Here is a 19,444-nt window from a genome sequence, read left to right as displayed (position 1 = left end):
ACAATGTGAACAATCGAGACTTCAGGCGGCGTCGAAGGGAACATCCCGCGCAGTTATTCGCGTACAAAGGCTTTGAAAGTCTGTCGGAGCTCGTCAGAGCCCAGAGCTTGGATGTCGCTTGCGCAAGCACTAAGCTGTTACCTTGCCGGGTGCGCACTTCGAGCCTCTTCTTGATGCCCGTAGCTGCCCTTAAAAGTTATCCAATGGTCTTGGGCCGATTGCCAATCAATACGGTGAAAAGCTCTTCCTTCACACCATGAATGAAGAAGCGAACTTTATTTTCCTCACGAATGTCCGTGTCGGCGTCCCATCTCGTCCGTGTTGATCGCAATGTTTCGAAAAGGCGGAATTGCGCACGGGATTTCAGTATCGCTACCGACATTGCTCTGCTGGCAATTATCGTGAAGGAAGGCATCATGCAGGGAGATACGATCTCCCCAATGCTATTCACAGCGTGTTTACAGGAGGTATTCATAGACCTGCATTTGGAAGAATTGGGGATCAGAGTTAATGGAGAATACCTTAGTAACTTGCGATTCGCTGATGATATTGCCTTGCTTAGTAACTTAGGGGACCAATAGCAATGCATGCTCACTGACCTGGAGAGGCAAAGCAGAAGGGTGGCTCTAAAGATTAGTCTGCAGAAAACTAAAGTAATGTTTAACAATCTCTCAAGACAATAGCAGTTTACGATAAGTAGCGAGGCACTGGAAGTGGTAAGAGAGAGAGAGAGAGGAACAACTTTTGTACTGAGCCCTTAGTGACGGTTGGTGCGCGCTGGCACCAGATGGGGTGGAACCTTCTTCTCAGGTTCCAGATGTGTCCAGCAGTTCCTGGCCCCTAGCCGCCAGCGCGAGCTGGGTCGGTAGGTCGGGGCTGGACAACAAGGTCTCCCATCGCTCGGGGGGGTTGGCGCTAGGGAGGGTGGGGGGTAGGGATGGTGGGGGGTTCTTGAGCTTAGTGCACTCTGCAAGGATGTGTGCTAGAGTGTCTTTTGACCGTCTGCAAAAAGGGCATGAAGTGTCATGCTCTGTTGGAAACATCTTGTGCAAGAGCACGGGATGCGCTAGCGACCCCGCTTGCGTGCGTCGTACGATTGTTTGCTGCATTCGGCTGAGTTGCGGATGCGGACGGGGGAGCCTACATCTGCCGCTTCTGTACATTTTCGTGATTTCTTTGTAGCTTGTCACGGGGTGCGGTAGCTCTGGCTCGTCCTCGGCCCGGATTGACAGTTCTCGGGCATAGTGGTCGGCGAGTGCGTTGCCTTGTGAGTTGCCGAGTGAGCCGGGACCCACACGAGCTCAGCGGCCCGTCCCGGTGATTTGCATTTGGTGAGGATCGCTAGTGCCGCGGGAGAGATGTTCCCCTTGCGGTAGCTTGCGTAGGCGGTCTGGGAGTCTGTGACCACGGTCCTCACTCCCGGTTGTGCGAGTGCGAGGGCCACGGCCACTTCTTCTGCTTCGGCTGTATTCGTCGTCCGTATCGACGTGCCTGTGACTAGTTTATCGATGGTGGTGACGACCGCCGTTGCTCTGGTTCCGTGCTTGGGAAGCGAGGCGTCCGCGTAGACGACCTCGGGGTCCTCTTCCAGCTGTCGAGCCAGTGCTACTTAGGGCAGGTAGTGACCGCGGATCCAGATCATGAGACTGAAATAATCAGAAGAATAAGAATGGGCTGGGGTGCGTTTGGCAGGCATTCTCAAATCATGAGAACCAGGTTGCCATTATCCCTCAAGAGAAAAGTGTATAACAGCTGTGTCTTACCAGTACTCACGTGCGAGGCAGAAACCTGGAGGCTTACGAAAAGGGTTCTACTTAAGTTGAGTACGACATAACGAGCTATGGAAAGAAAAATTATAGGTGTAACGTTAAGGCATAAGAAAAGAGGAGATTGGGTGAGGGAACAAACGCGAGTTAATGACATCTTACTTGAAATCAAGAAAAAGAAACGGGCATGGGCAGGACATGTAATGAGGAGGGAACATAAACGATGGTCATTAAAGGTTACGTACTGGATTCCAAGGAAAGGGAAGCGTAGCAGGGGGCGGAAGAAAGTTAGGTGGTCTGATGAGATTACGAAGGTTGCAGGGAAAACATGGCCACAATTAGTACATGACCGGGGTAGTTGGAGAAGTATGGGAGAGGCCTTTGCCCTGCAGTGGGAGTAACCAGGCTGACGATGATGATGATCGTGAAGGTGTTTAAGAAGGTGCTGCGAAAGAGATCTCACGTTGTCAGGGTGGACTCCAAATTCTCGAATCACGACCGCCTGGCGTATTTGCAGGAGGAGTATGCATGTCGAAGCTTGTGGATTTCCAGTTGTTAAATGTAGCGACCCTTTAATGCGTTCTCAACCAGCGTTCCGGGTCTTCAAACGATGAACCGCGGAATGTCGTTGGCTACAATGGCCGTAGCAGCACGATGGGGGACGGTGGGGCTTGCAGTGTGGTTGTTGACTTGGCCTTGATTTGGTGTTCTCGGGAGAGTTTCGTACTTCGGTAGCAATCCTTGCAGTCTGCGGCTTGCTCGCTGGCCCGTGGTGACGTTCATGTTTGTGCGTCGTTTGGGCTTGGATCACGGCTTTGCGGGGCGTCCGGTACATGAACAAAAAGCACCTCTATTAGACGTCACGCGTTAGTGACGGCGAAGAGCACAGATGCAAAAAAAGTGCGAATCATGACAGTAACGTTTTATTGGCTGAGCCCGTGCCGAGAAAAAGCAAGCAACAACCAATCACAACGATAGCTGTGAGCACAGTCGGTGATCGTCGAAATATGATCTCTGCGTCAAGAGCGTCGGCTTTTATGCATGGCACGTCGAATGTCCCCTGCGTAATCAGTGGTGCCCACGTGCCTACCAGAAAGCACTAAACATTTCGAGACAAGCACACAAACTAATTAAACCAGGTGCAGCTAGAACATATCCAACAAATAGAATCAACGATAACATTAGAGTAAGCTCCAAGCAGGGTCGGCACGTTTTGCGTGGAGCCATAACGCTTTAGTTGTTGGCTGGTTAAATGCAGTCCTCGGAAAAAGGATAAGAAGCCGTGTCAGTAGCATCGCCCGGCCATCGGACTTTTGTCAGCATTGGTCTGTGGGCATGATATTATGGCAGTATAAGTGTTAGGCAACATAATTATGTTGCCCAGTATGGCAGTATGATTTTTCTTTTGCAAAATTAAAGGGTCGTTTTGTTGAGGGAGGGATGGTTATTCACTGGCGAAGGAACAAATTCTATTGCCACATCCTCTATGGTCGCCGCGGATATGTGCCAGGCAATGAAAACGACGCTGAATTAGTGCGCGAGTAGAAAAACAGAGACGACAACGACGTCGCGTTGACTGCGCTGATAAAGTGCTTTTACACGCCCTCGACACCACCTTTCCCGTCTCCTACTAGGCTGTGACACTGGTGGAGGTGCGGGGTAGGATTGCCTCATGCTCGGCACCCCTTCGCGGAGCCATACATCAAACACGGAATCACCTGGCTTCGTCGAAACTCCAGTTCACCGGTACAGTCGCCGCCTGCTAGGCCTCACGCCCGAGTTCAACCCTTTGCAGGACCCTGCAGGAACGCGTCTACCTACTTCAGCATCGTTTTCATTGCCTGGCACACACCCGCGGCGACCCTAGAGGATGTGGCAGTATGACCATCGCATTAAGACATTGAATGTTTTGGGATCGGCTATATTGAAATCCAAGACACGGGATCGAATCCCGGGCACGGCGGCCGCATTTCGTAAGGGCGATATGCGAGAACACCTGTGTAGTTAGATTTAAGTTCACGTTTTCGGGGTCCCGGCTATGGCGTGCCTCAAAATCAGGTCGTGGTTTTGGCACGTAAAACCCGAGAATGTAATTTATATTCAAATCCGCACACGTCCAAGTTTTCACGTCTCTTGAAGAAACTAAGTGCTTCGGTAACGTTTATTGTGAGCTCTTTGGTTTCCATTCCCAGTCATTTGTTAGCATTGGTTACCTTGCGAAAGCGCCAGATCCCACCTAGCAGTGGCATTTTGTCTGAGTGGCTTTATTACAGCGAATCTAGTAAACTCTAGTTGGTCGGGATTTCTGGCCGCATCGTCGGCACACAATATAACTAAGCACCAGTTTCGCCCTAAAGACGAAGCATGGATTGCGAGAGCAAATTAGTAGACAGCTATACGAAATAAGCATAGTAGTTTTATAAGCCGTATACACTTGTAATCATTCACTTACTCAATACATTAACAGGCGTGGTGCCCCGCGCGCACAAGAAAGCATGAACACATTTCACTCCATGACCGCGGAAACTTGCTGTCAAAACACTGGCAGCACGGCAGCCCGCGCCGCCCGGATAAGGACGCTACTCCTCCCCTTCCCGCCCCTCCCCCAGGAGCCTCGTACTCGAGGAAAGACGGCTCGCTTACTCCTTGCTTTTCTCGCTTGTGTGCACGAGATTGAGCCGCGATGGCTAGCTCATCCTCGCACGCTTTCACTTACAGACGCTCCATACAGCGCTCAGCGACGATTTTATCGTCCTTGGAATTTATGCCGAACATCACGGCGACGGCAGAAAGGCGCCTGGAGCGTCCATATGATGGATATTGCAATAAACACCTTCAGCGATTGAAGGGAAAAGTGCATCTATTGCTTGACACCACGCGTACGAAATACAGCACAACATTCGTTTCAATAATGAACAAGACCAAATAAAGCTTCCAAATATAATTTAAGATAAGGCGCTCCTGCTAAAATTGCAATGGACGTAGCAATTCACGCACGCGTTTCCTGATAAATAGTACCGAATCAAACTGAAGCAAGGGTGGCCTGCGTACGTACCAACACCACTGCGTGGTCCAGACGCGGAAACAAGGTGCTGCTGCGTGTGCGGCGCGCACTGCAGCTCAACACCCGAGGTGTCGGGATGCGGCTTTGTGGAAACGAAAGGTCGAGACTAACGACGACAGCGACAAATCCTCGCAGTTGAAAAGCGCGAAGCGGACGCACATCTTGCCTGCCATGAGCATTCCGCTGTACTGGAACGTGAGGCCGAAGCAAGGCGATGACACCCTGTAGTTCTATGCGATGCTGTTTGCGGGCTATCCAGTTCTTTCTGACCCTGTATGTCTGCGCACGTCTCGCTACTGTTTAGTTAGTCAATCTACTACGTTTACTGCACCTCATGTGACCTCTACGGCGAAGAGATTTACTTCGTCTAATATGTTGATATGTTGCGATCGTCTTCACTGTGTCGCCCTGCTAGTGAATATTTTTTTTAAATAAATTGTTTATAAAAATCGTCCAACGGCCGGATTCAAGCAGCGTACTTCTAGTAAAGACGCCGGATACTGTAACCATTGCGTCGCGAATGCTTATTTGGGCAATATTTTTAACGTGTGAAATCCGGTATATTATTTATAATAATTAACACGCCTTCATACTTCCAAATGTGGGTCGATCCCGAAGATCGCTCAGTAAAGAAAATTGGGACGACGCTCCTCCTACTCACCTTACGCGACGAGCGAAACGATAAAGTGCGGTGCTACTGCCCCTTCATCACCCCGAATTCGCTCAGTCATCGTATTCAACTTAAGGTTCAACCACCTTCCAACTTTTACTTGAATTTTCACTCGTTTCAAGCAAGATTCGTAGAATATAACTGCATATTCGTGGCACTACTAGCGCTCACTCGTAATTTTATGAATAATAGACGCAACGCTCTCCTTAGGTGTTTGAAATAGGAGGAACAGCTCTTTATAGGAACAGCTGACAAGCATGTGTCTTATATTTTGGCAACATCATTATCAACTCAGGTAGGCAAAATTTATCTGCACATCCGAACGCTCTCCTTAGGAAAACACCATAAGCTCATTCACCCAAGTATGTCAATGTTTTTTTGTAGCGCATCTTGTGCTAACGCTATTTGTATAGATCCCATTGCAATTAATTCGAATAACTGCTCCCACTTACGGCTGTTGGGTACCTTTTTTCTTTCCTTTAGGTGAGCTTCTCTTTCAAGTCGGCCATGGAGATGCCACTCACATCTTGACGAGTCCACAGCACGCTGCTAAGGTTCATGCAGTTAAGAGAAAAACGAACGTTAAGGTATTGTATTATAAGCCACTTTCTAGCGTTGCAGCACGTATACCGATCGCATTGTAATAAATATGATACACTGTAATAAGCGTTATTATAAATAAATATATGAATAAAATAATAATAAATTAAGAGAATGAATATAAATAATACATCGTAAACCATATGGTTGAAAAGGTAGAAAAAGGAAGAAAAGAGGTCGCACAAGGTAGTGCGAATCGTGCCCGTCGTTATTGCTATTATTGTCAAGTTTACATCGTCGAAGCTAAAAGACCATATTTTTTCTCAGAAGAAAAAGATGCAATCTTCAAATGCTTCCTATAGCAAAGATTTTTCGAGAGCAACTCGAAATTCCCGGAGAAGGCTGCTTGAATTTGATAAAAACTCCGGACAGCCATTCTCGCTACGCGTAAACAACCGATATATTTACAAAGTTGCGTATGTGGATTGCCGTGTCACTGATCGTGTATGTGAACTTGACAGTCGCGAGGCGCACAACACCGCTAACATTGAAAATGCCTCCTGCGTCCCTGCCTCGAATGCCGGCAGCTCACGCACACTATCAATGCAGCTAGCAGGAACGCACCCATCCATTAGATGCCGCTTTTATATTCCAATACAAATCGTCTGTGTAACAAACGCTATGGTTTATCATCAATAATCGGCACATGTTCCACGGATGTTGTACTACTAGCTGAACCGTGGCTTTCCTCGGCAACCGCCTACCAAGAAATACTGCATTGCGAATCGGAATACAAATTTTATCTTTCTGACCAAACTGGACGTCCAGGCGGTGGTGTATAAAAAGCTGTCCGGGATACCGTTGTTTCCAATTTTATTACGGTGGACAGTAATTTAGAAGTTATTAGTGCATGTATATTTATAGGACATAAAAGGTTTATCTACAGCGTATGTAACAGACCGCTAATGTTTTCTGCCATATTTTCTCATGAATTACACTATGTCCTAAATAAGCTGACTGTGCAATTTCCCAACTGCCCTTTATTTCTTTTCGGGGGCATTAGTTTATATAATATGAATTGTACTACTGGCCCGCCAAGCCTCAAGGCTAACTCGTGGGAATGTTTGTCATATTTTTTAATATTTGTCTGGACTTGAACCTCTGGCAACTTGTCCTTCAGCCTACCCGTTGCTTACCTCATTCTGCTAATGTACTGGATCTGCTGCTTACTGACCACTCCAGAACAAGTTTCGCCCCCAGTTTTCTTGCCTGGCCTAAGCGATCATTACGTTATTAACTGCAGTATTAGGGACTGTGCACCTCATAAGAAGCAGGCCAAATTTGATAAAAGTTACAAAAACGCAAATTTCTTCGCCATATATACCAACCTTGTGGCATTCATCACTAACTTTATGCCAAGATTTCACAGTCGCACCGTTCATGAAAATTTGTGTCTGTTTAAAGAAAAGGTTGCCCGCTTAAAGATCGCTACATTCCTGAAAAATGCATCGTTTACTCTTCCAAAGCTCCTTGGGTTAACGCCCATCTTAAGCGCTTGTTAGAATCAACAGAAAAGAATATTCCACCGAGTGAAAGTGCTGATGACGCCCGAACGATGGCACATGTACCACTGCGCTGATCACGAGTACAAGAATGCCACTGCGCAGGCAAAACACCTGTTCCACAATTGTACCTTGCCCCTCTGCTTAAAGAAACCTTCTGCAGTTTCGGAATGTTTCGTTTTAGTTGGTGGCAGCAAATCTAACAAAATTCATTTACTCGACAGCAATGGTGACGCTGTTCCTAATGGTGACTGGTGCAATATACTAAACGATGTTTTTCTTTATTGCTTTTCTGCCCTTATGGCCTTTTACACGCATGTACTCTCCGCCCCCCCCCCCCAGACTAAGCGGCAGACTCCACCTACCCCCCCCCCCCCCCCCGGCCGCGTTCCCATTCCTAAAGCGCCACCAAATCAATCTTGAGACTTGACAGCTATTCGGCTGTCAACACTGGGCTGCTCTTACAGTATTATTATGGGCGAGGCGTAAAAGCGATCTCTGATCGGGTCAAGGCAAAGGACACTGAACTGAGGGTGTGAAACAGATTGGTATTCTCCGAGCTAAAAATGGCGGTATGTTTTCGCCTTTCTCATTCGGTTCCGAAATCTGAAGCTGCTGCCACTAGAAAGGCCCCACTGATATTTTTTCAACGACCTACCTTTCATAATCACCCCTAAACATTTATTTACATAAGTCAATCAAGCCGTACAGTAACCGTTGAACCCCAAATAAATATGAATGTCACCCGTTACCTCACCTCCTTTTTCGTCTAATTGTAGAGTACTTCTCGTGCAAAAGTGGCAACGAGAAACAAGAGCCGCAAGAAATTGAAAAATTAAGCGATCTACTAAGGGAGAGAGCCGAGGCAACAGTCAAACGGGAAGGAAAAGCAACAATTAAAAAGAAAATTAGCCATTGTTTGAGAAAGTACTTATGGATGAAAATATTTCTATTTAGAAGGGAAGTAGTGAAAACGCCGCCGGAAGGGAAGAATGATTCCATGTGCTTTCAATGGCGCTTCTACAGTCATCAGTCGAACCGTGCGAAGTAGGCACTTCTCTCCTGTGCTTATGTGGGTCTTTTTGTAACCTTATGCGACGGTTGCAGTACATCTGGAACCACGGCATCCTGCGCTCTACGCGGCTGTGCGGGACTCGCAGCCATGCATCATTACGCAGCCTCCAAAATAACAATGCGAGTCGGTTTTGGCATAGTTTTCTACAATGTACTAACGGGAACTCTGGCGCTTAAGTAGTTGAGCCACCATGGAAGGTATGGGACGTACATGGATTTATCTGGATTAATTTATTATGCTTTGTATCTCCCCCCCTCCCGGAAATATAATTCGACAAGTATGATTGGCCGAGACATATTCATCAGGTTCCCTAGTCTCCTAGCGAAGATGACTGATTTCAAAGCGGATACCTTGGGTGCAGGGGGCTGACGTGTCCTCGTGAAAACTCAGGCGTTTAAAATGCTCCCACATGGATTGGGCTTCAGTATCTGGATGGATGGATAGATGGATTTATTGTGGTCCTATAGAACACGCGTCAGCACGCAGCGGGCGGCTCCCACGTCGGAACAGAGAGACCGAGCCTGTCCACGGCCTCACGGGCCCGTTGGACAGCTTGAGGAAACGAGCGCTACGAAGACGCGGCCTAAAAGAGGAACATGTACGACGGACAAGGCGCTACTTTCCAGTAAATGTTTTTTTGAAGAAAAATGATTTTATATATATATACCAACTCGCCCACATCAAGCTTCTGCCGTTGGAAATCCCATAACTGTGTAAATAATGTAAAATAAACACCTTTTCCTTCTTTCCTACTACCTGACGTACTCATCAATGTGCCGGGTATATTACAGGCCGAAACGCTACCCATAGCCGGAAAAAACTAGTTGGCAGCGGTGAGATCAGGAGGGCAATCTTTACAATTTCGGATCGGCGGATCTGAGAACTTGGCTCTGTGAAGCACTACCTTCGCAAGCTCGAGGTAAACTCTGGACAGAAGAGCGACTTCTGTGGATCAGGCATCAGCACAGCGCTTCTTCGTGGCTCAGGCGGGCACAATCGATGCGGGAACGGCGTGGAGTCTTGGAAGAGCAGCAGAAGGCCGTCCTCACGACCTGGGATCGGTGGACATGAGAATCTGGCTTCGGGAGACACGACCTTCAAAAGCTCGGGGTTTAGTTAGTGCTGGAGCGGCTGCGTTTGGCCAGACAATAAGGACAGGATTCTGACGCAGAATTAGGTGCAATTGCCACCGCGTACGCTGTCACTACAGATGAAAGTGTAGTCGGCTCTCGGAAAAGCATGGATGTCACAGTGCAAAAAAAAGGAGCTGTTGCGGTTGGCAGCAGAGCTCATTATGGGGAGTAACCGTAACTTGAGGAAGTTTTAAATTCGTTCAGCAATTGACAAAGCGCGTTTAGAGGACGACGAGCTCATGGGTGCCTGGAAAAGGATATGACGCGAGAGGCACGAAAGAGAGGAAGAGAAGGAGAGGCAGGAAAGAAAGAGTACAAAAGCAGGCAGAAATTGAGCTTGAAAAAATAAAACTAGATCAAGCGATATAAGCACGCAGAGCGGATGCGGTGCCGCTATAAACGGAAGGCGTGAAAATGACGAGCTTGCTTCAGCCGTAGAAAACAGGTGATGTGATCGGTCTGTAGCCAATTAATTTTGAATTTGTGAGAATCACTTCACCAGGAAACATGGCCGGAGTGGTTGCGTGTGCTGCTGACTGGGTAAGCCTCGCAGGTCGTGTCCAGACTGAATATAGCCGAGGCAGGCGTGTACAGTTCAGTGAAGTCGGGTTTGATCGCAAAATACAAGCTTTCTACAAAGGAATTTCGGAGAAGATTTCGACAGGAAAGAAAACAGGCAAATGAAAGCTTTGTGGAGTTGTTTGTACCTTGAAGGATAATTTTCAGAGTGGGTGAAAGGAGAAGGGGCGGATAACGTTAGTAAGTTGTCAGGTTTAATCCGCTAAGACGAAGGTTTAGAAGACCCTGACTGACAACATGCACCTTTGGGTTAAGGTCCGGCAGGAAGGTGTGTCTGGAAAGAGTGCATTACAGCTGGCCGATGAGTATGTTACAAGTCGTGGCTTCCGGCCATAGAGCAATAGCGTACAGCACTATCGAAAGCCTTCCCCCCGACCAAAATCTTACCCTGGAGGGCAGCAAACCACACGAGAAGGACGAGACGACACTAATCGCATTTAGGCGCGATTGGCCCAAGCCTTAGTGAAATCACCTGAAAGGGGTAGAAAGAAACCCGGAAATCATTCGGAAGAGCTTGAATCAAGACTTCAGCTGGTATGTTAAAACTATAAGGCAACGGGTCCCTTTCCCCGAAACTACCCGAATAAAAGGCCAGTATTCGCTTGCCTAATCAACTGTCCCAGTAACATCGATCTTCTATAGCAACGCATGACGGATCTAATGGTTAAAGTGAAAGAGTTTAAGGTGCTCAGGGAGTGCATCGTCCATCCAAAGTACGTGGAAAGACTACGTGCCCGAATGCGCGTGGATAAAGCAAGCCGTTAGCGAAGACTTAGTGGGCCTACCAATGACAAAGGTACAGATTCAGTGACCTTTCAGACATCGAAACAGTAGCAGCAGTCTCCCATGGGCTACCTGAAAGCTACCTTCATCTTTCATTGAGCAGCTCACAGTTGCCACTGAATTAAAGTGGGCGCACATTTCCGGAAGCCCAGGTCATGGCTTTGACGAGGTACGGAACAAGAAACCTACCTCAGCAGCTAAGTTAAGAAGATGAACAAAATACTAAAGAAGAGGATGAAACAGCTACCGCCGGAGATGTAGCTAAGCCAGAGGATGAAATCTTTTTGATTTTCCCAACTGGAATTTAGGAAGTCGGTGAGGCCCTGAGTTACGAAGATGAACAAAGTGCAAGAAAGATGAATTCTACAGCTAGCTGGAGACGTAGTGAATTCGAAGGAGGAAATCCATCCGATTTCTCCGACAGGTCAGGTTGAGGAGCTGCCAACGGGAAGAAAAAAAAGGGGCGCTCGAAAATGAGCATCTGAAAGCGTCTTAAGAGAAAGTAGCGTCGCAGCCTTAGGAATGCGGCAGAGAGAGCAACGCGGCCGAATAAAGCGAAAGCAACTGATACCTGAGGGGAGCATATTGAAAGAATTAGAAAGGCGCGTTTGTCGTTTGGAATGTTTCCAGTCAGGGCTCATTCTATCCGTCGTACGAGGAAGCGTGTGTGACTTGTATAACTGCTCCTGCAAGGGCCGATGGCGGGCGGCTACAAGTAAGGCTTGATATAACGCTCCCTTGGGTTTGGTCGCCGTTGGGTCTGGTCGCACAGTGTTCCCGCGACGAAGAGCCCTTCTCGTCATTGATCGAGCGAAAGCGTGCGAAGGAAAGCGTTATGCCACGCAAGACGGGCTGTTCGGCCACGATGGCTACGATATGGCACCAGAGTCGCGCGTCGTCTGTGTGGAAACAAAGCGCGCTACTCATAGCGTTCTTCTCCGAATATCATCCTACATAATCACAATGCGAAATATTGACGCACGAAAGAAAAGCACGTATGGAGCTGAGCTATATTTCGCACGACGGAGTATCGTCATCGTCGGTGATTTTTTTCAATACTGCGATATGAATTTAGTACCATGTATTCGTAAAGTACACGTATCTAGCACTGAATTAGCTCGTGCTTCTGTAGACCTACGTCCATTACTATTGACAGGGTGCGTCCCTGAAATAGTCTCGGATGTGTTTCTGATTCTTTACAGAGTTTGTCCGTTATAATTTACAGGGTTTGTTTGTAATCGGCGAGCCTGTTCCTGGGTTTGTGTCCGTGTCTGATTTCACTGAATTGAACGAAGACGACTTCAAAGAAGTGCCTATCGGAGACCCTAAGCAGACCACTGTCGCTGTGTACTTCTCGTCTGGCACGACGGGCGATGCGAAAGGAGTGGAGGTGTCTCACTACAACCTGGTGGCCAACCTACACATGACCAAGTGAGGACCAACCATACATTCAGCTGAAGCACGTAATTAGGCATGTATTAAGCAAGTCTTAAGCTTATGCGATAAGGCGATGCATGCTCATCGCTATCTCTCCATTCTGATACCTGTAACTACGGCAAACTATCTGTCCAGTCTAGTATTTTGATGCCTCGAAAGGAGGCATTAGATCAGGGGCTTCTATCGAAATGCATTCGAATGAGCACATAATAATTCTCGGCGAACACTAAGCCAATGTTGATGCGATTTGTCGCATTATAAACAATAAAGTGAAACTATAGTATGCGAGAGACGCGGATTTTCAATTTCTGGTGCACATTCTTTTTTAATATTCTTGAATATCACTAAAGTTTGAAAATCCCACGCAATATATTCACAGGTCTGTAACTCTTCGGTAAAAAATATAAGAATTATGAAAACGGCGCCTCTAATGCACCTTAAGCTGGCAAAATTGATGTATTGTGCACCTATATGAAACACAGAAGTAACTTTTGAGTAGGACTTTCGCAAAACGTTCGTAAACACGTTGAAAAATTTCACGTCAGCTGTGAACTCATATCTTACGTTGGTCAAATTGATGTTTTCTAAAGTTGATGTATTATATACCACCCCGAAATATACCGCTATAAGTAGGGGTGTGTGAATATTGATTTTTTTAAACCAAATCTAATACGAATTGAAAAGTGTCTGAACTGAATAGAATCGAAACGTATTGACACTATTCAAAAAGTATTCGATATTATAACGAATGGTTTTCAAACAATGATCTGCCGTTGTCAATATTACTACAAAGGACGCTCACATACCAGTATTCTTAAGATTAGCAAGTATCTATGATAATACAATACGTTTTGAGACCTTTTTATTAAGCGCCGAAATGGAGCATTACGAACAAACAGGTAGTTTCTCCCCATCCAAGAGGCTCTTCAGAAAGCGCGAATTATCGCTGTACAGCTTGTAATGTATGCCTACTTAAGTGACGTAGCCTGCTCCACCACGCAAATTATCGCGTTTTATGCCTCAAATAAGCCCGCGAGGGCAAAAATTTAGGACGCTTTTGCTCAGAATTTACGTTTTCTTGGGCGCAGATGACGTTCTGAAATATTCGAAAGGTATTCGAAAAATATTCGCATTTAGAATAGTGACTATTCGATTCGTAAACGCTTGAAAGCTCGTAAACGCTTGAACAATTTCGCGTCAACTGTCAACTCATAGGTCAACTTTGTCAGTTTTTGGTGGCCTAGTAGATTAGTGTACTGAAGTCGCGATATATTTTTTTTTCGATATAAAGATTTGGAAACACTGTATAGTTATTTTGTTTTAGCCTACCGTGCTTAATCATTGTGTAATAGTCGAAGTTCACTGTCTCGTGGTAACATTAAAATTATGCTTGCTAGAGTTGCTAGCGTTTACCTTCCCTCATAAATAGAAGAAGCATTACGGGAATCGCTCCAGTGCTGGTCTCAGAAAATTATATGTACTTCTTACGTGTATTTGAATAGGGAAACTGGAGTTGGCCCCGTGCTAAAGCTTCTTAGGCGTATTAAGCATGGTGATGCATCTTCACCACTGTCTGGGCCTAATGAAAACTACAATTGTGTCCTGTGAACAGTCCGCTTTAAGTTAAAGCTCCTAAGTAGGGGTTAGAGCGCATCCGCTATTCTCTCGTTTCTGTCACCGCTCAAACACGAAAGCTGAAGAGGGGTTCTTCAGGGCCCTAAGTACTCCTACGAAACAAAATTTGTCAAGGTGACCTGCAGGTTTAAACTGCGCCTAGCGGTCACCGCACCTCGAACGCGTTTGTGGTCTAGGAAAGCATAAGTCGTTTAAAATATTTCTCAATAAACTTAGAAAAATGCACGGTCCCCGTATGGGTTTTCTACTCATTATAGTGCAAACAAAAAAGGCGAGTAACTGTATCTCACGCTCACCGACAATAGGGAGCGCATAACAGTGATAACAGTGGCATGCACGGAAACGAATACAAATGAAGAAATGCTTCTCCTGTTCTAATCGAAATTTTTTGTGTGCCAGCACAAATCTTTTGTTCACAGCTACTGACCTAATTGTTTGCTTTTGTGCACCGTAGCGGTGCGTGCGTTATATAGCAAGGCATGTTCTGTCACTTATCCTTATTCTAACCATCCAGCCTTTAAGTAGCCAGCGTTGAAGTCAAGCGCAGAGCAAAAAATACTTTTAACGGGAATTATTGCCATGGACTCACTGAAGTCACAAATGTCAATTAGGCCATTGAGGAAAAATTGGCCTCCTCTTCTGGCTGCTCTTTCAGGGCCATGGTCAACTATGAACTTGGAGATGTCCTCCTCACCTGGTATCCCATAAATACAGCCGGTTTCATGTTCACCCCAGTGGCGGCCAGCACCGGAGCCACATGCGTGGTAGTACACCACGGATTAACGTTTGACCAGTTCGTCTATTACGTCAGAAAATACGATGTAAGTTTTGTGAACTATATTGTGCTAAAAGTCTATATTCTCATTGCCACATGCACACGTTCGAAAAAGTATTTATCATCAGCGAAAAGCTTATTGGGCTGGCTAAAGCAATGTGTTCTAGCTAGATACTCAGGTTTGCATGAAGGGGAATATGTCAAAGAAAAAACGCAATGATGGCGATCTTGGGAGATCAGTCTAAAGCAAAGATGCTTAAACAGGAAACTCGGGAAAGAAACTGAGACACTCATTGCAGTTCAACTTTGTGTCATAAGAACCACAATTGGCTTCAAAATTGCAAAAGCCGAGATTTCGGTCAAGGACCCAAAAGATAGACATTCAACGTTTTACCGCTTGCACTACGGGCCGGCGATGCCGTCATTGACTATCCTTTCCGGTTGTATAGCGGGCGTATACAAAGTGCGTGTTCATTAGTTTCATTCTCAACGGAGTATTCAAAGTGCGAGCTGTCCGCAAGACCACGTTACATGTCACTAGTATCAAGTAAATGCCATCCTGTACATGAACGCAGAGCAACGCCACCAGATGTCACGTTGCAGTGAAGGAGGCAGACGCACACCACGGCAAAAGTGCGGGTCCCAAAACTAACTCTTGATCATAAACACAAGTTACACCTAGAGAGAACGATAGATAAGAACACATACTTTTATCGTCGAAATATGATCTGCGGGTTAAGCACCTCGCCCATTTATAAGTCTGCATTTCAGAATCTACAGCACGAGTCACTCTTACCTACAGCGCGCGAACGGCTGCCGCCGGGTCACTCCGGAGCCAACTAAGGAAGTCTAACGCTAGTTGCTGGGCCAGAGATAAGATGCGTCTGAGCACATTTGGCCACACCTACAGACGAGCCTTGCTCTTTCACGTATCATAGTTCTCATTTGATCTGTGCTAAAATTTAGGGCTACATGTGTCGCTCCATTGACACCCGCATTTGCATGTCTCTGTACTTTCCGAGCGTTGTCAATTGGTAGCATTAAGCCGGGCCCATTATGTCGGGTTCATATACACAGGGGCGCTCTGTTGCACCCTTTACTGAACACGGATGTAAGACAAAGCAAAACCTAACTCACTGGTTTCCAGATGTCTTTCTATTTGTACTTGTTCTGCCAATACCTGGCCTTCCCGTGCAATTTGTAGTTTGTCTTCTTCATATGTCTCCCTCAGCTACTCCACAATATCATAATCTAAGCCTAAAGGGCGTCAAGCACAAAGAAAAAGTGTATCGTGTTGTTGCTATCAACAACGATCTTTATTTCAATGAATCAAGCTGATGTACTTTCAGCATACGACTTCACAGAACACGTGAACAGCCTTACTATCAAAAAAGTAGAGCAGCCTGACTCAGTACCCGAAGGATCTTCGGGAGAAAATCATCACGGTATCCGCAGAAAAAGCAAGTCTTCGTCAGTCATGGAAATCTTCAATGTACCCTGATCGATTAGGCGAATGACTTCGCACTTATACTGGCCACGATAACTGTTTTTTTTTCTAAAATAGGATGACACGCACATCACCGGCAGTGTAGTACATAAAACCACTCGGGTTGCATTTTCTTAACCTTGTGGCTACTTTCCCATAGCCGTTGATTTATGCAACGACCTTCTTGCCTCATTGTATAACGCTCATGGTATAACGGTCGTTGACTACAAGTTTGATATTATGTACTATTGCTTTGTTACAAAGCAAACTTTTTAAACCTTGGACAAAAACTATGAACCCAGCAACGTGGCTATTCATTGACTTTTTGCCAGGTTACTACACTAGCGACAGTTCCGGCGCGGCTGCACTATTACATGACACATATGATGCGGACAGAGACGAAGCTGCCCTCCATAAAGAAAATCAACCTGGGCGGCACCGTTTTGACCCAAACATTTGCGACCAAGATCCTGGAAGTCTTTAATGGCGTCCGCTCTCTTCGGAGCCATTATGGTATGTCCGAATCCTGCGGTGTTCTGTGCTCTCCTCCTAATGGAGAAGTACCTTCGGGGAGCGTCGGCTTTCCGGCACCAATGGTCGAGCTCAAGGTGAGAGCCCCACCGCATTCGCCGTGTCTTAATAAGGTCAGTTTGCTGCTGGAGTAAAGGTGTTTATGCTGACATCTGATTTCTACTCAAGAGCAAGAAAGCTCTTTTGTGAAATCTGTACTAGCAATATATGTTGAGAAAAGAATTCTGCGATTTTACGAGCAAAAGCGATGATGTCATTAAGAAGCGTGGCGAAGTAGGCGACACCGGATTACCCTAATTTGCCTGGGATGCTTTAACGTGCAACGTATGCACGGTACACGAGAAATTTATCAGTTTGCCCTCACCGAAATACGGCCGGCGTGGCCGTGATTTCATGCCGTACTTTTGGGCTTAGCAGTGCAAGACGAAAGACACTAAGAAACCACGGCTGGTAGCAATATGTGGTTCCCTCAACTATTTATTGTAGGTAATATATCCGCATATGTGTTAAGAGCAGGCTTTAGCTTCGGCCCAACTCCGACGCGGCCTATTAAAATACATGTAAAACGCAGAAACGCTTTTCTGAGATAACCACTGAACTAATCTTAATAAAGTTTGTTGCATTTGAGAGAAAAAGTTAAGTTGTAGTGACTGTTTGGAGCGGAATTTCGATTTAGAAGCTGAATTTTGTTAAAAAGAATTTCAAAATTCGGAAGTTCGAGAAAAATAGAAGTATGAAGTTTACAAATAATTAGCTCTACATCTGTTCTGTAAACGGTGTCCATTAGATCATTCAAATCGTATCAATTCTGTATGTCACTCCATACCTTACGTGAAATTGTTATGTTATGTACAAGGGTTCTGCAAAAGGTATATTTCTGTATTATAAATTTTCATTTCGGATTCATACGTAACATATCAACTTTGTCCGCTTTAGATGTACTATCAGATGCAATTCCTAAAATTGTGATATCATATTTATTACTGTGTTAGAGTTGTAAACTTGATTGCGTCATTTTCTGAAAATTAGCAGTTTTTATCAATTAATATTGAAACATGTATGACTTAAATAAAAATTTAAAATGAACAGTCACTGCATTTTAAGTTTTTCTTTTATATGCAACAAACCTCGTCCAATTTGGTGCACTGATTGCCGAGAAAGGCAAATTCTCCTTTTACATGTACAGGGTGCATTATAAAAGTAATGCGCATGATTTTATTATGACGCGACTATCCATGCCAGCGCGGTAAAACCTGTCGGGAAATGTGGCGAGGGTTCTACCTTACACATATCTACATTTGCGGTACATGGGATAGTGACTACCGATCGGCAAATGCGCAACGACTGCAGGAAGCTTGTACCGAAAGTGTTGACGGAAGATCAGAAATACCAGAAAGCTCAGAACAGTTTTGCACTCTCGGGAATTGGATTTGATTCAAAATGAGCCTGATTTTTTCAACTATGTCGTAATCGGAGACAAATCCAGGATGTTCGATTACGACCCAGAATAGAAAAGGCAGAGCAGCCAGTGCCACACTAAATCATCCCCCCCCCCCCCCCCCAAAAAAAAGCGCGAATGAGCACGTCTCGCATCGAAACGGTGTTCATTGTCTTGTTTGACGCCCAAGGAATCGTCCATTTGAGTTTGTACCGCAAGGAGAAACTGTCATCTCAGCCTTTTACCTAGAGGTGCTCAAGAGATTGAAACGCCGGGTCGCGCGCGAGATGGCTGACATCAAAGGCAGGGTCAAGCTCCACGATGACAATGCCCCGAGCCACACGTCCTTCATGGTTACCAACTTCCTGGCCCGGCGCAACACCCCTGTGGTCCCCCATTCCCCTTACAGACCGGACTTTGCTCCGTGCGACTTTTTTGCTTTCCCCGACTGAAGAGAGCGCTGAAAGGAAAGCACAGGGAGATCGTAGAAAACATCCAAAAGCTTGTTACAGCGTTCCTGAGAGACATTCCCGTCGAGGACTTTCAGGTTGCCTTCCGGGCGTGGCAGACACGTCCCCGCAAGTGTACTGATGCAAAGGGGGGAGGGAGTATTTTGAATACTAAGCATGTGTACAGGTCCAATCCATAAATCTGTTTTACCCAGAAAATGCGCATTACTTTCATAATGGACACTGTATTTATAGAGGAGCTTTCTTTTAAGGCCGGTGTCCACGCGCCCCTTATTTAATGGAAGCATGTAAAATCACTAAAGAGTTGCAGGGCAGCGATTGCTTGGTAAAAGCAACACTACGCCCACTCGCATAAAAAGTAGGGAAAAAACGGAAGGAGAACGCGAATGCACAGCACAACCCTTCACACCGTGCAAAGAGTACAAGCAGTACAGCGAAGCCTTCTAGCTGCAAACATTTCTAGTTCGGCTTTGCGGGCGTCTATCGCGTTGAAGCTCAAA

The 19,444-nt window shown here is 46.0% G+C and overlaps 1 protein-coding gene across 1 annotated transcript in view; it reads left to right on the top strand.

Annotated features, from left to right (window-relative positions):
* Positions 1 to 19,444, top strand: part of LOC126534821 (probable 4-coumarate--CoA ligase 2) — a 37,728-nt gene that overhangs the window by 4,884 nt on the left and 13,400 nt on the right. Inside the window, exons 3-5 of the mRNA XM_072289476.1 lie at positions 5,984 to 6,087; positions 12,398 to 12,603; positions 14,900 to 15,065. Of these exons, the coding sequence (XP_072145577.1) occupies positions 5,984 to 6,087; positions 12,398 to 12,603; positions 14,900 to 15,065 (476 nt within the window). The remainder of the gene's footprint in view (positions 1 to 5,983; positions 6,088 to 12,397; positions 12,604 to 14,899; positions 15,066 to 19,444) is intronic.

Source organism: Dermacentor andersoni, chromosome 7, assembly GCF_023375885.2.
Source record: "Dermacentor andersoni chromosome 7, qqDerAnde1_hic_scaffold, whole genome shotgun sequence".
NCBI classification, from domain to species: domain Eukaryota; kingdom Metazoa; phylum Arthropoda; class Arachnida; order Ixodida; family Ixodidae; genus Dermacentor; species Dermacentor andersoni.
Note: the sequence above shows the minus strand (reverse complement) of the source record. Positions and strands in the feature narration are given on the sequence as shown.